The 16803-nt window shown below is 39.8% G+C and overlaps 1 protein-coding gene across 2 annotated transcripts in view; it reads right to left on the bottom strand.

Annotated features, from left to right (window-relative positions):
- Positions 1-16803, bottom strand: part of CIT (citron rho-interacting serine/threonine kinase) — a 73099-nt gene that overhangs the window by 12022 nt on the left and 44274 nt on the right. For both annotated transcript variants that reach the window (XM_009330819.1, XM_009330820.1), the window contains 9 exons: positions 15960-16013; positions 7938-8135; positions 7273-7466; positions 6629-6764; positions 6098-6202; positions 4540-4680; positions 4261-4368; positions 1489-1651; positions 1080-1244 (listed from right to left, as the gene is read on the bottom strand). In XM_009330819.1, coding sequence (XP_009329094.1) covers positions 1080-1244; positions 1489-1651; positions 4261-4368; positions 4540-4680; positions 6098-6202; positions 6629-6764; positions 7273-7466; positions 7938-8135; positions 15960-16013 — 1264 coding nt within the window. The remainder of the gene's footprint in view (positions 1-1079; positions 1245-1488; positions 1652-4260; positions 4369-4539; positions 4681-6097; positions 6203-6628; positions 6765-7272; positions 7467-7937; positions 8136-15959; positions 16014-16803) is intronic.

Here is a 16803-nt window from a genome sequence, read left to right as displayed (position 1 = left end):
CTATTTTCCTTTGCAATCCGCAAATCTTAAGCTACGTTACCACCTCAGTAATTACCTTATACAGATGCACAGAACGTGCCGCTTGAGAACAGACTGCAGAACTGAAGCGGCTAATGGTAGCAAGATTATGTCAATCAAACCATCTAAATTTCAAGTCTGCACTCAGCTCCAAGGCTTACGATGTGCTAAACTAATCTCTCAACTTTGCTTATAGCTAACAAACCCTTCAACACCAGCGTATCTTAAAGCATACCTAAAACCCCTGTTAGTGGATCTATATTGAGCAAAGTTTATCCTTCAAGGCATGGTCTTTTACTGATGAACATCATTCTCTTCCCTGCCCATGATCTGCCCCTGAGGACACCTTCCCGTGCCGACGTCACCCATCCTCCCAGCACCCTGTGCCTCCCCAGCTGTCTGTGATGCTGGACCAGGGCGTGGGTTCTGGCGTTTTCCAGCTAAAGGCTGGACGTTTTAGTTCGGAGTCTCTGGCTTCAACACTCACTCTGGAATACTGCTTAACTAACAAGAAATGAGCAGAGCCCTCAATCCTTTAATTTCTTCTGATGCTCTTCTCCCCTCCGTTCTCAAGGATATGGAAGGGTATCCCCTTTTTCTAGTTCATAGGATATTAATGTCGTCTTTGACCTGGTATCTTCCTTTTATGCCTAACTGAAGTCTTTTCCCTTTGCCAAAAGTCTCAATAGAATCTTTCTGCTCAGCAGAACAAATCTGCAGTTTAGACAAGTGAAAGTGTTAACTGCTAAGGAAACAGCCATAAATCCTTTTGATCAATGCAGAGAGTAGTACAGAAAACATACTCCTTTGAAAAAAAACAAGCTCTTAAAACAATTCATGCCAATAATTACTTTGTAATTACTGTAATAGTGCTGAAGTTTTCAGAAATAAATTATATAATCCAAATAGAGAATTTTAAACCAAAAACGAAAGCAAAACTTATCATCTAATATGCCTATCATGACAACAAATCTGGTTTTGAAATTAAAAAAAAAAAAAAGAGATAGCATTGAAATAGTAGACAGAAAAAATAGTAACAGAGAAGTTCACCACGAACCTACCCTCTGGTGTGGAAGATTCCTTCCTGCGACTGGAGGGTGGAGCTAGCAAACTGATCGGAGTAGGCTGATGCTCTGGTGAGCGGACTATGGCAGACATGATGATCTGCTGCCTGGCTGTGGCTGGAGTGGATGGATGGGGGTGGTCTGATATTTTCCGATGAGCAGCTATAGACGAGATAAATGCCACTCGTTAACATAACCAATATGAAACCCTAGTTCATAGCAGTGGTTCTGTATAACCATCCAGCGGTTACAACCCGCAGAAAAAAGTGTAGCCTTATTGCATCTTCACAGCAGTAGATAAGAATTAAGCAACGTATGTTACTGCTACAGTGGCACACAATTAAAGCATGTTTTCAGACCAAAACCGTGCGTCTCCTTCCAGATTCACCTTTTCTGTAACCCCTACCTTCTTCACGAGCAGATCTGAGTTCAATGCGTGTTTTCTGTAGAGCCTCCTCCAGCTCAGCAGAACGAGCCTTCTCCTTCTCCAGTGCCACTTTCAGCTCATTGTATTGCAGGGGAACCTGTGTGGGTAAAGAAGGGTCCTCTTTCCGCCGACTAAACAGGCCCTAGCAACAGAAACACACAGACAACTCCTAACTCCTAGTAAGAGATGGCTTAAACTAGGCAAAGTGAAACTAGCTAGTGGCAGTCCGGCCAGAGGGCCTAATGGTAATTCTGATATGTGTAAGGATGGATTTTTAGTTCACATTGGCACTGGAGAGAAAATGTCGAGATATGGATTAAAGAGGGACGTACGTTACCTGTTAGTACTCACACCTTGAGTTTCCGAAAGCATCTAAACAGAGGATCTCAAAATATGTGGTTAAAATTAAATTACTTAATTCAAAATGACATAACGGCTTATGACAAAGATGTGACACAAGTCACATCCCCTGACTAATCAATCCTATGCTGTAACTACAAGACAACCGCTCTAGGTACGCAATACGTTCATACACACATACATACTTACCATTAAAAAAACCCGCATGGTTAAAATTCTGTATTCCTACAGCCTCACTGAGGTGTAGCTACTGGGCTGTAACCTAAGTATTGTAGGAATAACAAAATACTGGAAAGCCACAAAGAACACGTTCTGCCTAGTAAAGTTTGCGTTCAGCAACTCAGAATGCTCTTAAATGAGGACACATTTGTGTTACGCAAAGAAAGGTAAAACAGAATATTCCGAATACACAGCACGTAACTAATCACAAAACCATCATTTAATTCCATGCCTCTCAAACCTTTTCCACCCACCTTTTTCTTCTTTGCTGGCTGGTCCATCTTTGCCTGCAGGAAATCAATGAGTTTGGTTTGCTGAGAAATAGTGCCCTCCATTTTCACTTTTTCATGGGAATAGAGAACCTGTGAACCACACACACACACACACAGGAAATTTCATCTTAATAGAAGAAACAAATGGATAATTCAATAGCAGAACAGAGCTAAAAAATAGCACAAGGAAAGTCTCACACAGAAACAGCAGATCACAGATCAGAGGGAGCAGAGTCCTGCCCGCTGTTTCCTCACCCTCACCTGAATGTTTTCCAGCTGATATTCCAGGTCACTTCTTTCAGTCTTCAGAAGATCTGCTCGATCTAGAGCCTCTTGCAGACCTTGAGTTAGGCGGAAGATGTGATTCTTTTGTAGATCCATTTGCTGCTGCAGCTTTGCCTGCTGTTAAGAGGAAAACAAAGGCCAGTGTTTTGGTTTTGTTGTTTGCTTGTTTTTAAATAAAAGCTATTAAATGTTATCATTCCTTGTAAAATAAGCATCACTGCAGAACTTAAAAGTAAACAGACAATTCGTTAAAAGCTGGAAAATTACAATATTCTAGAAGTTTTCCTTCCTCTCAGAAGACATTATGACTAAACAAGCATTTCTGTGCAGTGTATTTATATTAATTTGTAGCAACACCGTTTCTTTCAACTGCATGTTCAAGTTATTTGCTTTTTTAAGCATGTAAAATCTTGTAATTGTTAATAAGACTGCACATATATGAAGAATTTCTCGATGCCATTTTCTCAAGCTCTCTATACAATCACCAGAAGCCATCTCAGTACTTTGTCATAAATAAAAATAACAAAAAAATCTTTCCTATAAACCCAGGTAAACTCCTTCCTCTATAGTCGTATGAGATAAGGAAAATTATGTCCAATTGTTCACATCTTTGTCTCCAACTAACAACAGAAAAGGGCACATGATAAACGGCTCCTAATTCTTTCAGGTTTTATACTTCTTTGATGAGAAAGTCCCCGAGTATGAAAACCATTAACGCTCATGTGTTATGAGGCAAGAGCCAGAAATCTTTCATTGTGATGCATAATGGAGTTCTCAGCTCTAGGACGACTTGTCAGTACCCCAAGTACACCAAAAGGCTCTAACTGCCCTCTCTAATCGCCTGCAACCACCCTTCCCCTGCAACCTCTTCCCCCACTACCCGGCTCTGGCTGCCTGCATTCAATGCCTCGCTGACACGGTGCAGGTGTGTAACCTTGGATCAGACCTTCTGTGAACCAAGCTGAAGTATGAAAAAAGGAGCTGCGAGAAGCCTCGTCTGTGGCCTCCACCCAGGCACCCTCAGCACGTTGGCTCCCGAGCTGTTTTTAAGCTATGGGGCTTGCACTTGGTCTGGTCAGAGCTATGTTGTAAGAATGCTGTGCCTGGGCACGGACCTTGCCTTGCAGACCTGACCTAGGACGTGCCTCATCACTACAGGCTTCTGTAATGATCACCGGGTCCCTGGCTGAGCCCGATTACCTTCACCAAACCTGCTCTGCTCTTCTTGTTCAGTGGGACTGTGCCCACTGGCTGCAAGGTTCCTGCCCCTGCCTGACTTGCTGTCACCCTTGGCTCCCAGCTCGCCTTCCCTTGAGGAGCAGTTCACTTTTACCGCTCCCCGACATGGCCGCACGCTTTGCAAAGTTTTAAGTAAAAACAAACCCCCCAACTTTATTAATCTCCCCAGTTATATAGAAGAAGGATGGATGTGTAACACTGCTATTCACACAACTTCCCCCCCTCAAGATGTGGAACCTTCTTCTGAAGCTATAACATGAATTGCCAAGGTTACCTCCTCCAGAAGTCTCTGCTTGAGCTCCCTTTGAATACACAGCACGTAACTAATCACAAAACCATCATTTAATTCCATGCCTCTCAAACCTTTTCCACCCACCTTTTTCTTCTTTGCTGGCTGGTCCATCTTTGCCTGCAGGAAATCAATGAGTTTGGTTTGCTGAGAAATAGTGCCCTCCATTTTCACTTTTTCATGGGAATAGAGAACCTGTGAACCACACACACACACACACAGGAAATTTCATCTTAATAGAAGAAACAAATGGATAATTCAATAGCAGAACAGAGCTAAAAAATAGCACAAGGAAAGTCTCACACAGAAACAGCAGATCACAGATCAGAGGGAGCAGAGTCCTGCCCGCTGTTTCCTCACCCTCACCTGAATGTTTTCCAGCTGATATTCCAGGTCACTTCTTTCAGTCTTCAGAAGATCTGCTCGATCTAGAGCCTCTTGCAGACCTTGAGTTAGGCGGAAGATGTGATTCTTTTGTAGATCCATTTGCTGCTGCAGCTTTGCCTGCTGTTAAGAGGAAAACAAAGGCCAGTGTTTTGGTTTTGTTGTTTGCTTGTTTTTAAATAAAAGCTATTAAATGTTATCATTCCTTGTAAAATAAGCATCACTGCAGAACTTAAAAGTAAACAGACAATTCGTTAAAAGCTGGAAAATTACAATATTCTAGAAGTTTTCCTTCCTCTCAGAAGACATTATGACTAAACAAGCATTTCTGTGCAGTGTATTTATATTAATTTGTAGCAACACCGTTTCTTTCAACTGCATGTTCAAGTTATTTGCTTTTTTAAGCATGTAAAATCTTGTAATTGTTAATAAGACTGCACATATATGAAGAATTTCTCGATGCCATTTTCTCAAGCTCTCTATACAATCACCAGAAGCCATCTCAGTACTTTGTCATAAATAAAAATAACAAAAAAATCTTTCCTATAAACCCAGGTAAACTCCTTCCTCTATAGTCGTATGAGATAAGGAAAATTATGTCCAATTGTTCACATCTTTGTCTCCAACTAACAACAGAAAAGGGCACATGATAAACGGCTCCTAATTCTTTCAGGTTTTATACTTCTTTGATGAGAAAGTCCCCGAGTATGAAAACCATTAACGCTCATGTGTTATGAGGCAAGAGCCAGAAATCTTTCATTGTGATGCATAATGGAGTTCTCAGCTCTAGGACGACTTGTCAGTACCCCAAGTACACCAAAAGGCTCTAACTGCCCTCTCTAATCGCCTGCAACCACCCTTCCCCTGCAACCTCTTCCCCCACTACCCGGCTCTGGCTGCCTGCATTCAATGCCTCGCTGACACGGTGCAGGTGCGTAACCTTGGATCAGACCTTCTGTGAACCAAGCTGAAGTATGAAAAAAGGAGCTGCGAGAAGCCTCGTCTGTGGCCTCCACCCAGGCACCCTCAGCACGTTGGCTCCCGAGCTGTTTTTAAGCTATGGGGCTTGCACTTGGTCTGGTCAGAGCTATGTTGTAAGAATGCTGTGCCTGGGCACGGACCTTGCCTTGCAGACCACGGACCTTGCCTTGCAGACCTGACCTAGGACGTGCCTCATCACTACAGGCTTCTGTAATGATCACCGGGTCCCTGCCTGATTACCTTCACCAAACCTGCTCTTGTTTTGTTGTTCTTGTTCTGTGGGACTGTGCCCACTGGCTGCAAGGTTCCTGCCCCTGCCTGACTTGCTGTCACCCTTGGCTCCCAGCTCGCCTTCCCTTGAGGAGCAGTTCACTTTTACCGCTCCCCGACATGGCCGCACGCTTTGCAAAGTTTTAAGTAAAAACAAACCCCCCAACTTTATTAATCTCCCCAGTTATATAGAAGAAGGATGGATGTGTAACACTGCTATTCACACAACTTCCCCCCCTCAAGATGTGGAACCTTCTTCTGAAGCTATAACATGAATTGCCAAGGTTACCTCCTCCAGAAGTCTCTGCTTGAGCTCCCTTTCTGTCTCAAGCTTCTGTTGTAAACTGCGTGCATTCATCTCCAACATAGCATGCTTCTTCTCCAGGTCATTGAGCTAGGCAGGTGGGATAGATGGTCAGAATAGCATTGAACACTAATAAATATAGCGTTCCACAACCTTAAAATCCAATTTCACCAAGCACACGCACTAAAGAAAAATGATACAATTATCCTTTACTTACTATAAGGGGGAAAAACCAACCAAACACCACTTTGGTACGCCATTGCTCAAATGCAGTATCAAGTTATTGAAGGACTTCGCTGTACACCCCAGGCATCCTAGGCTGCTTTCTGCTTTAGTCTTTTTCAAACGGAAATCCGAGGTCTTTGACTTGAAGATGTAATTCTATTCTATGACCTCCAGTCTTTTTAATTTGCTCTAACATCTTGAAAAAGCTGCTCAAGACCACATTTCTACAAGTAATCTCTCTAGAAAAGTACCTCATCTAATTATGAAAGTCTAGGGTCAAAAGTTACTTACCTTATCAGAAAGGCTCTCAGCTTTGAGTTTTTGTTCCTTTAGTGCTTGCTGGAGGGCTAGAATCTCTGCCTTGTGTTCTTTGACAGCTAGTTCTACCACCTGGCGAGATTCAGTAATACGCTGATCTGCTCTCACTCTGTATTAAAATGGAAAATAACGTTACCTAACTCCTTTCTGGACTTGACCTCTTCCTAGTAGGCAGTGGCATCACTAACTCTTTCAGGGGACTGCCTCAACTTCAAGATGTTACTTTATAAAGCCAGACTGTTTGCTGCAACGCTGTTATATTATATAACCCTGTTCCTGCCCCTGCTAGAACTACAGCCTGAAAATTTCAAGACCCCACAGGAACAGTTAGGAGCAAAGACTATTTTTCCATATAATAAAGTAGAAGATAATAAAGCAAGACATTTTATAAGTTACAATGATAAATACCACTCCCCACGAATCGCTCACTTGCAAAGAAACAAAAGGAACAATATCACTGGTGAATGACTCTTAACTAATAAACCATTTTTAGAACTACCTCACAAGATTTTATATTTAGTTCCAACTCCCATATCCTATTCTAAATATAATTTTTGTACTAACTTCTATAGAGCATTTTCATAAAAGTTAATAAAAGGGGGAGGAGGGGGAGAGACCTGCTCTGTTTCTCAGTATCCAGCATCCTCTGCAACTCTCTAACTCGACATTCAAACTGGGACTTCTCATCCCCTAGAACACTTCTCCATGCTTCCCACTGACGCTCTTTCTCCAAGAGTTCATCATTCAGGGCCTCCAAGTCCATTACTTGCTCTTCCAGCATTGTACATGTTGTCTTCAAGGCCTCCATAGTCTAAAAATAAATCCTCCTATCAATTCTCACATCCCACATCAAGCGTGCACTTTAAGCTTCAGCCTTACCATTTAAATTACAGTACATGCAAATTGGCAGCAAACATAAGCTGGTAAATCACAACCCATTTATTTCAAGGCTTCCATACATTCGCTTGTGATTGCCGTTAATGTCAGTTCTATCTCATTATGAAAATCTTGAGATTTCCAGGGTCACAAAATTAAAAAGAATAATTCCAAATTACAATAGATTCAGAGTGCAAAATTTCTAAATAAAATTGCATAAAAATACAATGGGAAATACCAAAAAATTCCATTCGCTCAACTGCTCTGGGAAGGAAGGCTTAAACGCCATTGCCCCCGGAAGCATAGTCATTCCTTACAGGTTTCCGGATTTAAGAGAATTTTTTGCCTTTCAGATAATTAACTAGCTATCGCAAAGAGATTGTGGTCCAGACTTATAAAGCCTTACTTGTTTCTGACTGGTAAGCTGCATCTCTCTCTCAGTGATCTCTCGACGGAGATGGTCAACTTCACTTCGCAACTGGACAACCTCATCATTGGCCCCTGAGGCCTCATCAAGTTGTTTGGACAGGAAGAAATTCTGATTGTTCAGTTCTGCATTGTCTTCACTGAGCTGGTTCAGCTGCTCTTCCAAGTCCGTAATCACCTAGAAAGAAAAAGAAATTAAATTACATGTCAGTGAGTACAGTGTTTTGATAAAGTGTTCTCCGCTCTCAAACCATTTATCGCCAAGCAAGGAGACAACCTGGCTCTCAATTTTTTTTCAAATTTAAGCAAAAGCAATATTGTAACGGTAGATTTTATGAATAGGAGTGTACTTCGATTAGGAATAGAGTTTTGTTTCTTACAGAAAATAGCTTGGGGTTTTTTGTTTTTAATTTGATTTAGAGTATAAATATGCTGCAATGGAATTTATTATTTGAGAGAGAACTGTCACACCTAAAGCACTGGATCGGGAGTCAGTTGTTTGTATTCTCAGATCTGCTGCTGACTTACAGTGTGCCTTTGCCAAAGCACTTTATCTTTTCTCCCCTCAATTTCCCCTAAGTGAAATAAGGCCGATACCTCTCAGAGAGGCTTTCGAAGCATAATATTTAAGAAAGCTGAACAAGAGGGACAATGGAGGCAGTTCAGTCTGATGAGTCTGCCTAGGACTCATATTACTACATGTAACACTGTAGGTAACCAGGAAAAGCAGAAAAATTTTAAGAAATATATTCTGTCAAAGTAACAGCATTATGGATGGCAGCACTGGGTATATGAAGAAAGGAAAAAGTGTGGCAACACAACAGACTAACAGAAAATCAGTGAAAAGCAAAAGCTCGACAAGGACAATAGCCTTGCCTTTAATGAAGTGGAAGCGTCCATTTGTTTCTCAGAATAGCATTATACTATACGCTTTAAACCACATTCCCCTTCAATTTAAAGAAAAATATGAACAACGGTGGGCCATTTTCACAGTCCCATTTGATTTTTATGAATGAAAGGCCATGAACACGGGATGGATGAATACCTGAACCTCCTCCTAACTCAAACACAACGTCATCACAACAGAAGAGAAAGAAACCTCAGTGTGATCTTGAAATAAAAGGAATTTCAGAAACTGGTAAACTCTGCACAATTCAACTCTTACAAATGTGTTCTAGAGGCATTTTTGCCTAGATGTCAAAGAAAAGATGGATACTTCATTAAATGGGAAAAATTCAAATCCCAGAGCACAGTTGGCCACACATTCACATTTAAATGTTCCAATTTCCTACACAAGCCAAGGACTTAAATATCTAAAGCAGTAGAGCGTAGAGCATACAGCTCTTCCCAGCTATCTGGAAAGATGACAACCATTTCTTTTTGAAGAATCTGTAACGCATATTTTGGCAGCCTTTTACCATGCCTCTCCTAGATCTAAATTAACAGTATTTGATTTTTAAACTGTCAGCAGAAAAAGTCCAACTGACATTACTCCCCGCTGGGGGAAGGGGAGTTCCTGCTACCCATATGTTCAGGGCAAAATCAAAATGATTCGTACTTTAAAACCACAACATTTCTCATGACAATCTGATCGTGTGGTTGTTTCTTGAGCACTCTTACTGCCCTGTTCAAAATATACATTTTATTCTGTACTGTATGTGTCAAGTTTTCAAAGAACGCAGCGTGTCTCATACGGATGTGTTAGTGTCTATATTGCTGTAGGGATAAGAACTTAGAAATGTATTTATACAAACAAAAAGGAACAAAACGACGTTTGTTTTTACAGTGTTTTACCCACCATTCTTACAAGTAACATCTGAGATTTCTACTAACTGCCAGATAAGATAATCTCTCTTTTTCTTCTACGTGTTTTTATTTTTATGTTTAACTACACCACAGATCTAGGCAGTTTTAAGATATATTTTATACATCCATGGTTTCTTCCACATATATTTTATATATTAATACAAGTACTTTCTATAAAAATTATCAAACTAGTTTTGAAATACAAGAGAGCAGAGGTGGGGGCAACACAAAATGGATAAGGTGATGCGCAGAGTTCATGTGTCAAACTACTTAATTTTTTTAAACTGGCTGTATTTCAAGTTGATTTTATCCCTTAAGGGCTGGAAGTTAAGCTCCCTTTCGCCTTTATTCTGTGTTCTGAGATTTTGACTTCTCTCCCTGAATATAACCAAAATTAAACCAGACCATTTTATATTTCACTGTTACATTTTATCTAGTAGGATATTTCTGGAAAACTTAAGACAAATAACAAAGCAGCTAAGAAAGAAGGGTTCCAGAAGATCATGAAAATAATTAATATTTTCCTAACAGTGTATTTATTGGCAATTCCAAAATGGCTTGGCTTAAATTCCAAATATAATATAACCTATATAATGTAATCTATACAGATTGATAGATATTAATTTTTTTTTTAAAGAGAGAAAATTTGTTCTTCTCAGTACAATTTTCCTTTTTTCATGGGGAAAGGGGAAATTTGTTAACAAATCCAATTTTTAAAAGCTCTCTGCAGCTATGTATAACCCAACAGGGTTAGAGAGTTTATAAATACTATAAGGCCTAAATAGTAATGGGTAATACTGACACAGGAAAATGGGACATGGTGCAATATAAAAGCCTGTCCAGGGAAGGAAGAAGAAAGAAAACACAGATCAAAAAACCACATTTGATAGGAAATGTTGTCTTAGGCATACATACATACAACCTATGCCAGAATCCTGTACCTGAAAAGAGTTAATAGCTTTAGGTATTTTTCTTTTCAGTTAAGGAAATCCCCAGGCAAAAAATCCGAAATAAACCAACCAACCAACCCTGAGCTATTCTGGAGTTCAGTTTGAAGCACGTTAAAGGAAAGTCTGTAAGAAAACACTATTTTATCCTTTAGAAAACCATAATATAATTACAAAAATCTTCAAATTTAACGTTTCTAAAACAGCCAAACACTTGAAAGCTTGGAAAAGCAATTCTAGACAATCTAGGCAGCCACTGTATCATCACTCACAGAGCGACTGAAATTTTCTCTTCAATCTATGCACATCTTCATCACAACTAATCCACAAAACAGAGAGATAATCTAACTATACCACGCTAATCTTGGCAGACTGCTCACTACATGCCACATCTAAGCGCACAACTTATCTTTATACTGATACAGAAGATTGTATCTCATTTTTAAATATTACAGAGCAACCCAAGCGTAACAGCTCTTCAGCGAAAGTGACCACAACTCCCTCCCCACTGCACAGTTTCAGAAAAGCAAAGGGTTCCTCTATTGTGAGATTGTGCAGGTTCACAGCTATTACACCTGGCCCTACAAACTTCTCCAGGCACGGATCACAAATTAAATATCGTAGCACCAAGCAGTTCAGGACCACGATGATCAGCTTTGCTTATCAGACACAATGTACAAAATTTAACCCATATGCTCCACGTATCAAAGCCACCGGCAAAAAAATGAGGCAAAGGAGAAAAGGAAGCAGTTTTAGAATACTGCTGCAGCTTGCAAACTTCTCCATAACCTTATTCCTTCAGGAAGACCTCTCACTTCTCAGATGCCACCAGTAAACGTGCTGGAAAATGCTAGGGCACAGCAAGGTAAACTGTTTCAGGATGCTATCAGCAGCATGTTATTTGGAGTTTAATGCAATTTTTCATACAACCTTAATTCAGAACTTCCAGACTGATGCATAGTTTTACTCTATCCATTTCCACTCCTCCCCATCCCCACTAATCTTTACCAGAAAGCTAGCTGCCAGAAGTAAATAGGAAGGAAGAAAAAGCACGCTCTCAGCCCCAAATTATTGTGAGGAGGAAGCAAGAGCAGGCATCAGACTCGCTTCGTCTTAACCTACTCACATTTGGATCCGAGAGACAAAGCTTTCCTAGCAGAGAAACACCACGCATCGTAATGGAGGAGAATACCAAGCCTCTTAATGAACGCAGCTGCAGCTAGACACCAGTCTTGTATCTCTACCTGTTTGATCAATATATAACAAGCAACTCCCCACTTCCTTCCCCTTTCCATAGCCAGACAACATCTGTGACTTGAAACATACCTTACACAGGATCTCAGCCTCAAAAAACTCATCACGGCTTAGCTTGAGGGACATTACTCTCGTTAGTAATAGCAGAGTAGTAGGACATCGCACAGACCGCATTCCTTTCCTTCCCACACCAACCCATTATTAAAACATGCAGTCTCCTGTACTCCTCTGTCCTAGCTCTCAGAAGATGAGCTGCCTCTACCAACCATGAGCCTCACCCTCAAATGACGATATCGTCGTCCACGATGAAGGTCCCGTTAGCCTCTTTCACAGCAACACCTCGTCAACACCCTAGAAGTCTCTGACTTTTTGTCAGGCTACAAAAACTACAAAGCTCCGTTTTTGCCTGTAACTGCCATCTGCCATCACATTTTCTGTGAAATGAGAAGCAGGGATAACCCCACCCCGCCCAACAGCCAATTTTTTTTTTCTTCCTCTTTTTCTACAAATTTAACAAAGCCATATAAAAGTTTTTGCCTGGGTATTAGCCTTGTTAGAGTGGGCAAGATCCCTTTACTCGGAAACATAATTTAGCAAAGTATATAACGTCTTTAGACATAACTTTGGAAGTTCTCAAGAGCGCAGATTATGCTTGTATGCCAACTCATTTTGCCAATGTGGAATCAGGATCTCAGACCAAAGTCAGCAGGACTTTACGCATGACTGAAGTTATACATGTGCCTAACGGGCTGACAGATTTAATGCCTCAATATCCGACCTCATAGACAAGTGCAGAATCAAGCCTGTTAATGCTTAAGATAGGAACACGAGATGATGACAAAAGAACCTCAAGGAGGGAAGATAAACCTTGTTTTATTGGAGAAACCTTGAATAAATGGAAATGCAATATCCAATTAGTATTAAGAAATGCCACTCGCCTTGCTAGAGTGAAAGCAACAGCCTGTACCTGAAAAAAATGTGAAGATTCAGATGGTGGTTCCCTGGAATAGCAATAGTATTTTACTAAGCTGAGTGTAAATACTTTATAGGATTCCTTTCTTCCAAATATTTATAGACTTTACCACCCGCTTACTGAATGTTTTCTTTCTCAAACAATTCTACTATTATTTAGATAACTTAGTTGTATTTTTAACTTCAAATGTGTTGACGACCCAACAAGAAGCCATAATTAAGAGGCAGTTGGAAACAACTGACAAATACGTAAATTTTCCTATTCAAGAAAATGCCTTTTATTTCTAGATCTTTTTCTGATTGCCTGGAAAATATGTTTAACGCTCAAACGGATCATATTTTTGGTAGAACAATTCTTTAAATGTAGGGAACTAGTCCTTCTCCCTCAACGGATTCGCTGGATGAGCTATCGTGAGAAGATTATGATAAAATATTGCTCTTTGTGTGTGCCCACATGCATCTCTGTGTGTGTACAGCAGGTACTAAAATTCATCATTTTAGTGTAATTATGTATCCTATTATTTCTTGCACAACTGAAAGACAGAGAAAGCAAATGCTAACATTTTCTTTTTGACCCCCAATAGCAAAAGGGAGATGTCACAAGATGAAACAATACAGAGCTATCAGAGCAACTGAATATAAATTCACAAACAAGGCAGAAATTACAACCAACAGCATAGCAATGGTCTCTATGTGTGTACCCCAAAACACAGCAAATTTAAAATGAACAAATAGGAGAACCTAAAAAATGTCTACTTGGTCAGAGACCTCAGCAAAAGGAAAGAACAAGAGCGCAATGAGGGTACAAGGAAAGCAGACACGCATTTGAGGTGTAAGCCTTCTCTACAATCAGAAGCTGTGACCTTTGTGCAGGTAGAGAAACCAAAGAAATACCAAAGAAAGTAGATTAAGTATTTTTCTTTATCTTTTGAACACTACGAAAGTACTGATGTAATTCAATCTTTCAATTTTTTTTCCCCTGCCTAAATCTTACTTTCATAATTCTTATGCTGTTTTAGGCTTCTCAATAAGACTAAATAAAAAATAATTCCACACCAAAGTTTGCCAGACTAGTTCAAGGAGTTTGTTTCAGCTTAAAAAGGATATCTTTTGAACACTTGCTAAAAGAATAAGTCCACTCCTTATCATGCTGCATAAGTAGCAGCAGATTACAATTATTCCCTTGAAGTGTTATCTTATTTTAAAAGGAGTATAAATTTTAATCAACCTTCAGGTAGAATCACATGGTCACCAAAAAGCAAAGCCTGCATCATACTGGTCACAATCAGATGAAAATGAGGCTGGAACATCCGGTGAAGGCACCACAATAAGCGTTCCCTGATCCCTCACTGTCAATAGAAGACTGCCCTCTATTTTCTCTCGGTGCTGCTCAGTAGACAGGATGGACAGCTAGAACTACTCATAACACAGAACAAGAAAGTTTCTATCCATGGTCTATTACATTATACGTGCATTCTCCTGGGCTGGAAAGAGAACGTATGATGAGCATGTATTATTCATTTAGGAACTATTTAATTAATTTCTTATCGATGAGGATGTCTGATCCTACTTATCCCACTGAAGGGCCTTACAACGCACACCACTTTCAGAAATCTGTTTATGCAGAATCTTTGAAGCTGTCAACATTCTTGAAATGTTATGGGTCACTCTTCACTGCTGGAGATTGTTCACCACACTTACAGAGCCAATGTGTTACTAGATAATGCGTTACAACCTCTGAAAGGCAGCCTACCATGCAGTGAAAAGAAGCTACAGATTTCCCACAACTGGCTTTTGCCTGCATGGAGATCACATAAGCATTTTCATAGAAAGCTGCCGTTCTGTATGAAGGGCAAGATAGAACAAAAGAAGATAGCTATGGATGTAAGATACACAATAGCACAGATGGAGCTAGAGGATCAGCCTAAGAAAACGAAGGAGGGAACAAAAAGTAAAGTTTCTTGTGCAGGATTTCTTTTAGATATAAATTAAACACACTTTGGTAAGCTCTACTTCCTCATTTCTTCATATCAGTATATTCTATGAACAGAATAGAAGAATCGCCTTGCTTAGTGCTAAAGAACAACTGAGGAAACCAGAATAACCCTCATCCTGAAAAGATATTTTTGAAAGATGAAAACCTGTACATTAGATACTTAGTCCTACAGCACGAAAAATTAAGTTTGAGGAAGTCACTGGAAGGAGGGAAACAATCAGGATTAAAAAAACCAGCAATTAAGCCCTGCTTACAGGGTGGGGTAAGGAGAAAAAGCCTAGAAAGATCAGCAATCAATGCTGATCCAGAGGACTGTGGTCTTTATTCAACATTTTTGTAATTCATGTCATTGGAAGACAGATGCTCTCCACCAACCATCATAAACAAGTTTGAAGATAGTGTTAATCTGCAAGAATCCCTATTGACAGACAAGCCCCCGGACATCTGTCCTGGATTGATGAAATGAATCTAAAAACAGGTCAAAAGATCTCAAGCAATAGAAGGTGCAAATTAAGATCCTAGAGTCCTCTCTGCTCTTTGAGCAGATGGCTACATGTCAATGTATTATTTGGAACCATAACATCTCCTGCCTCTTCAAACAGTGTTGAAGTCCTCCTTAAAACCCACAGTAGCGTGAAGGCTCTTCCACTCTGGCCTAGATCTACAATGCAGCTCAGGATTTGGACAGGTAGATCTTTTCTTCTTGTGAGCAGAAAAGATCTTCACCTACAACCATTTTTTGCAGCTGCTACACCATTCTTATTAGCTGCACTGCAATGAGATATTTTAATTTACTTTCTTCTCCAAAAAGAAGAGTAGTGTTAATTTCATGATCAGACTAAAACCTCAAAATTGAGGTTTACCTGAAACCTAAAGGAAATCAAATCCAATCCATCTAGCTCCTACTAACACCTTGAAGCCAGAAGTCCACATTAGGAACTAGTGTAATCAAGGATTAAATAAGTAAATTGTTTGTTTCCTCATCCTTAATTTCAAAATAATTCAATGATCTGTATTTAATACTCACTGTGCAGCTATTACGAAGGGCTTCAAATTTACGCTGGATTTCATCTCTATGTGCCTAAAGGAGGTAAGAAGTTAATCATCAATTTTTCATACATTAGAATTCGAATCCAACAGCTGTAGCTAAACAAACTGCAGAACAATCTACCAGCAAGCAAAGTTTGGAAGGCAGACGCTGCAGGCTATGAAAGCACTCTGTAGTGGCAAAGAACTGATTAGCAAAAGTCACATCCTACTTAATCAATACACACTTATGCTCCCAATTCTGAACTACTTTAGAAAAATGTACAAACTCGAGAACTGAATTATATAAAAGGTTCCATCTGAAATGGTCACCAGAAGACTTGTCGATTCCACGTTACCTTTGTACATTCTTGACAATTAAATTTGAGTTGGTGTTACTTTCATATCCAGATTGGTATTTCATACAAAATAAATACTGCATACAATTTAACACTTGCAAAGAAAAACTATAATGAAGTATTATGCAAGCTATCCCAAACAGCTCTGCCAATCTACCTGAATCCTACCATAAAGTACCATTTAATTCTGAGCCTCTCTAAAAAGCAGTGATGAAACATAATAATCAATTCTTTGGAAGACAGCATCCAAAGTATGGAAGAGTGCAAACACTTATTTTAAAGAATGCGGTATTGCATGCACCATTTTACCTCCTAATTTACAAGCAAAGCATGGCAAAGCAGAAGTTCTTGTTTCAGCCTCATGGCCTCTCCCAAAATTCATAGACACTTGTTAAATCAGTTTTAATGTCATACGCTATCTGAAAACTTAACAAATGAAAGGTCAGTGCACTAGCACATCCAGCCACCTTTCTTCATTCTGAAGAT

Source organism: Pygoscelis adeliae, unplaced genomic scaffold (genome assembly GCF_000699105.1).
Source record: "Pygoscelis adeliae isolate BGI_AS28 unplaced genomic scaffold, ASM69910v1 Scaffold358, whole genome shotgun sequence".
Classification (NCBI taxonomy): domain Eukaryota; kingdom Metazoa; phylum Chordata; class Aves; order Sphenisciformes; family Spheniscidae; genus Pygoscelis; species Pygoscelis adeliae.
The sequence above is the reverse complement of the archived record's forward strand: the minus strand, read 5'-3'. Positions and strand labels throughout refer to the sequence as shown.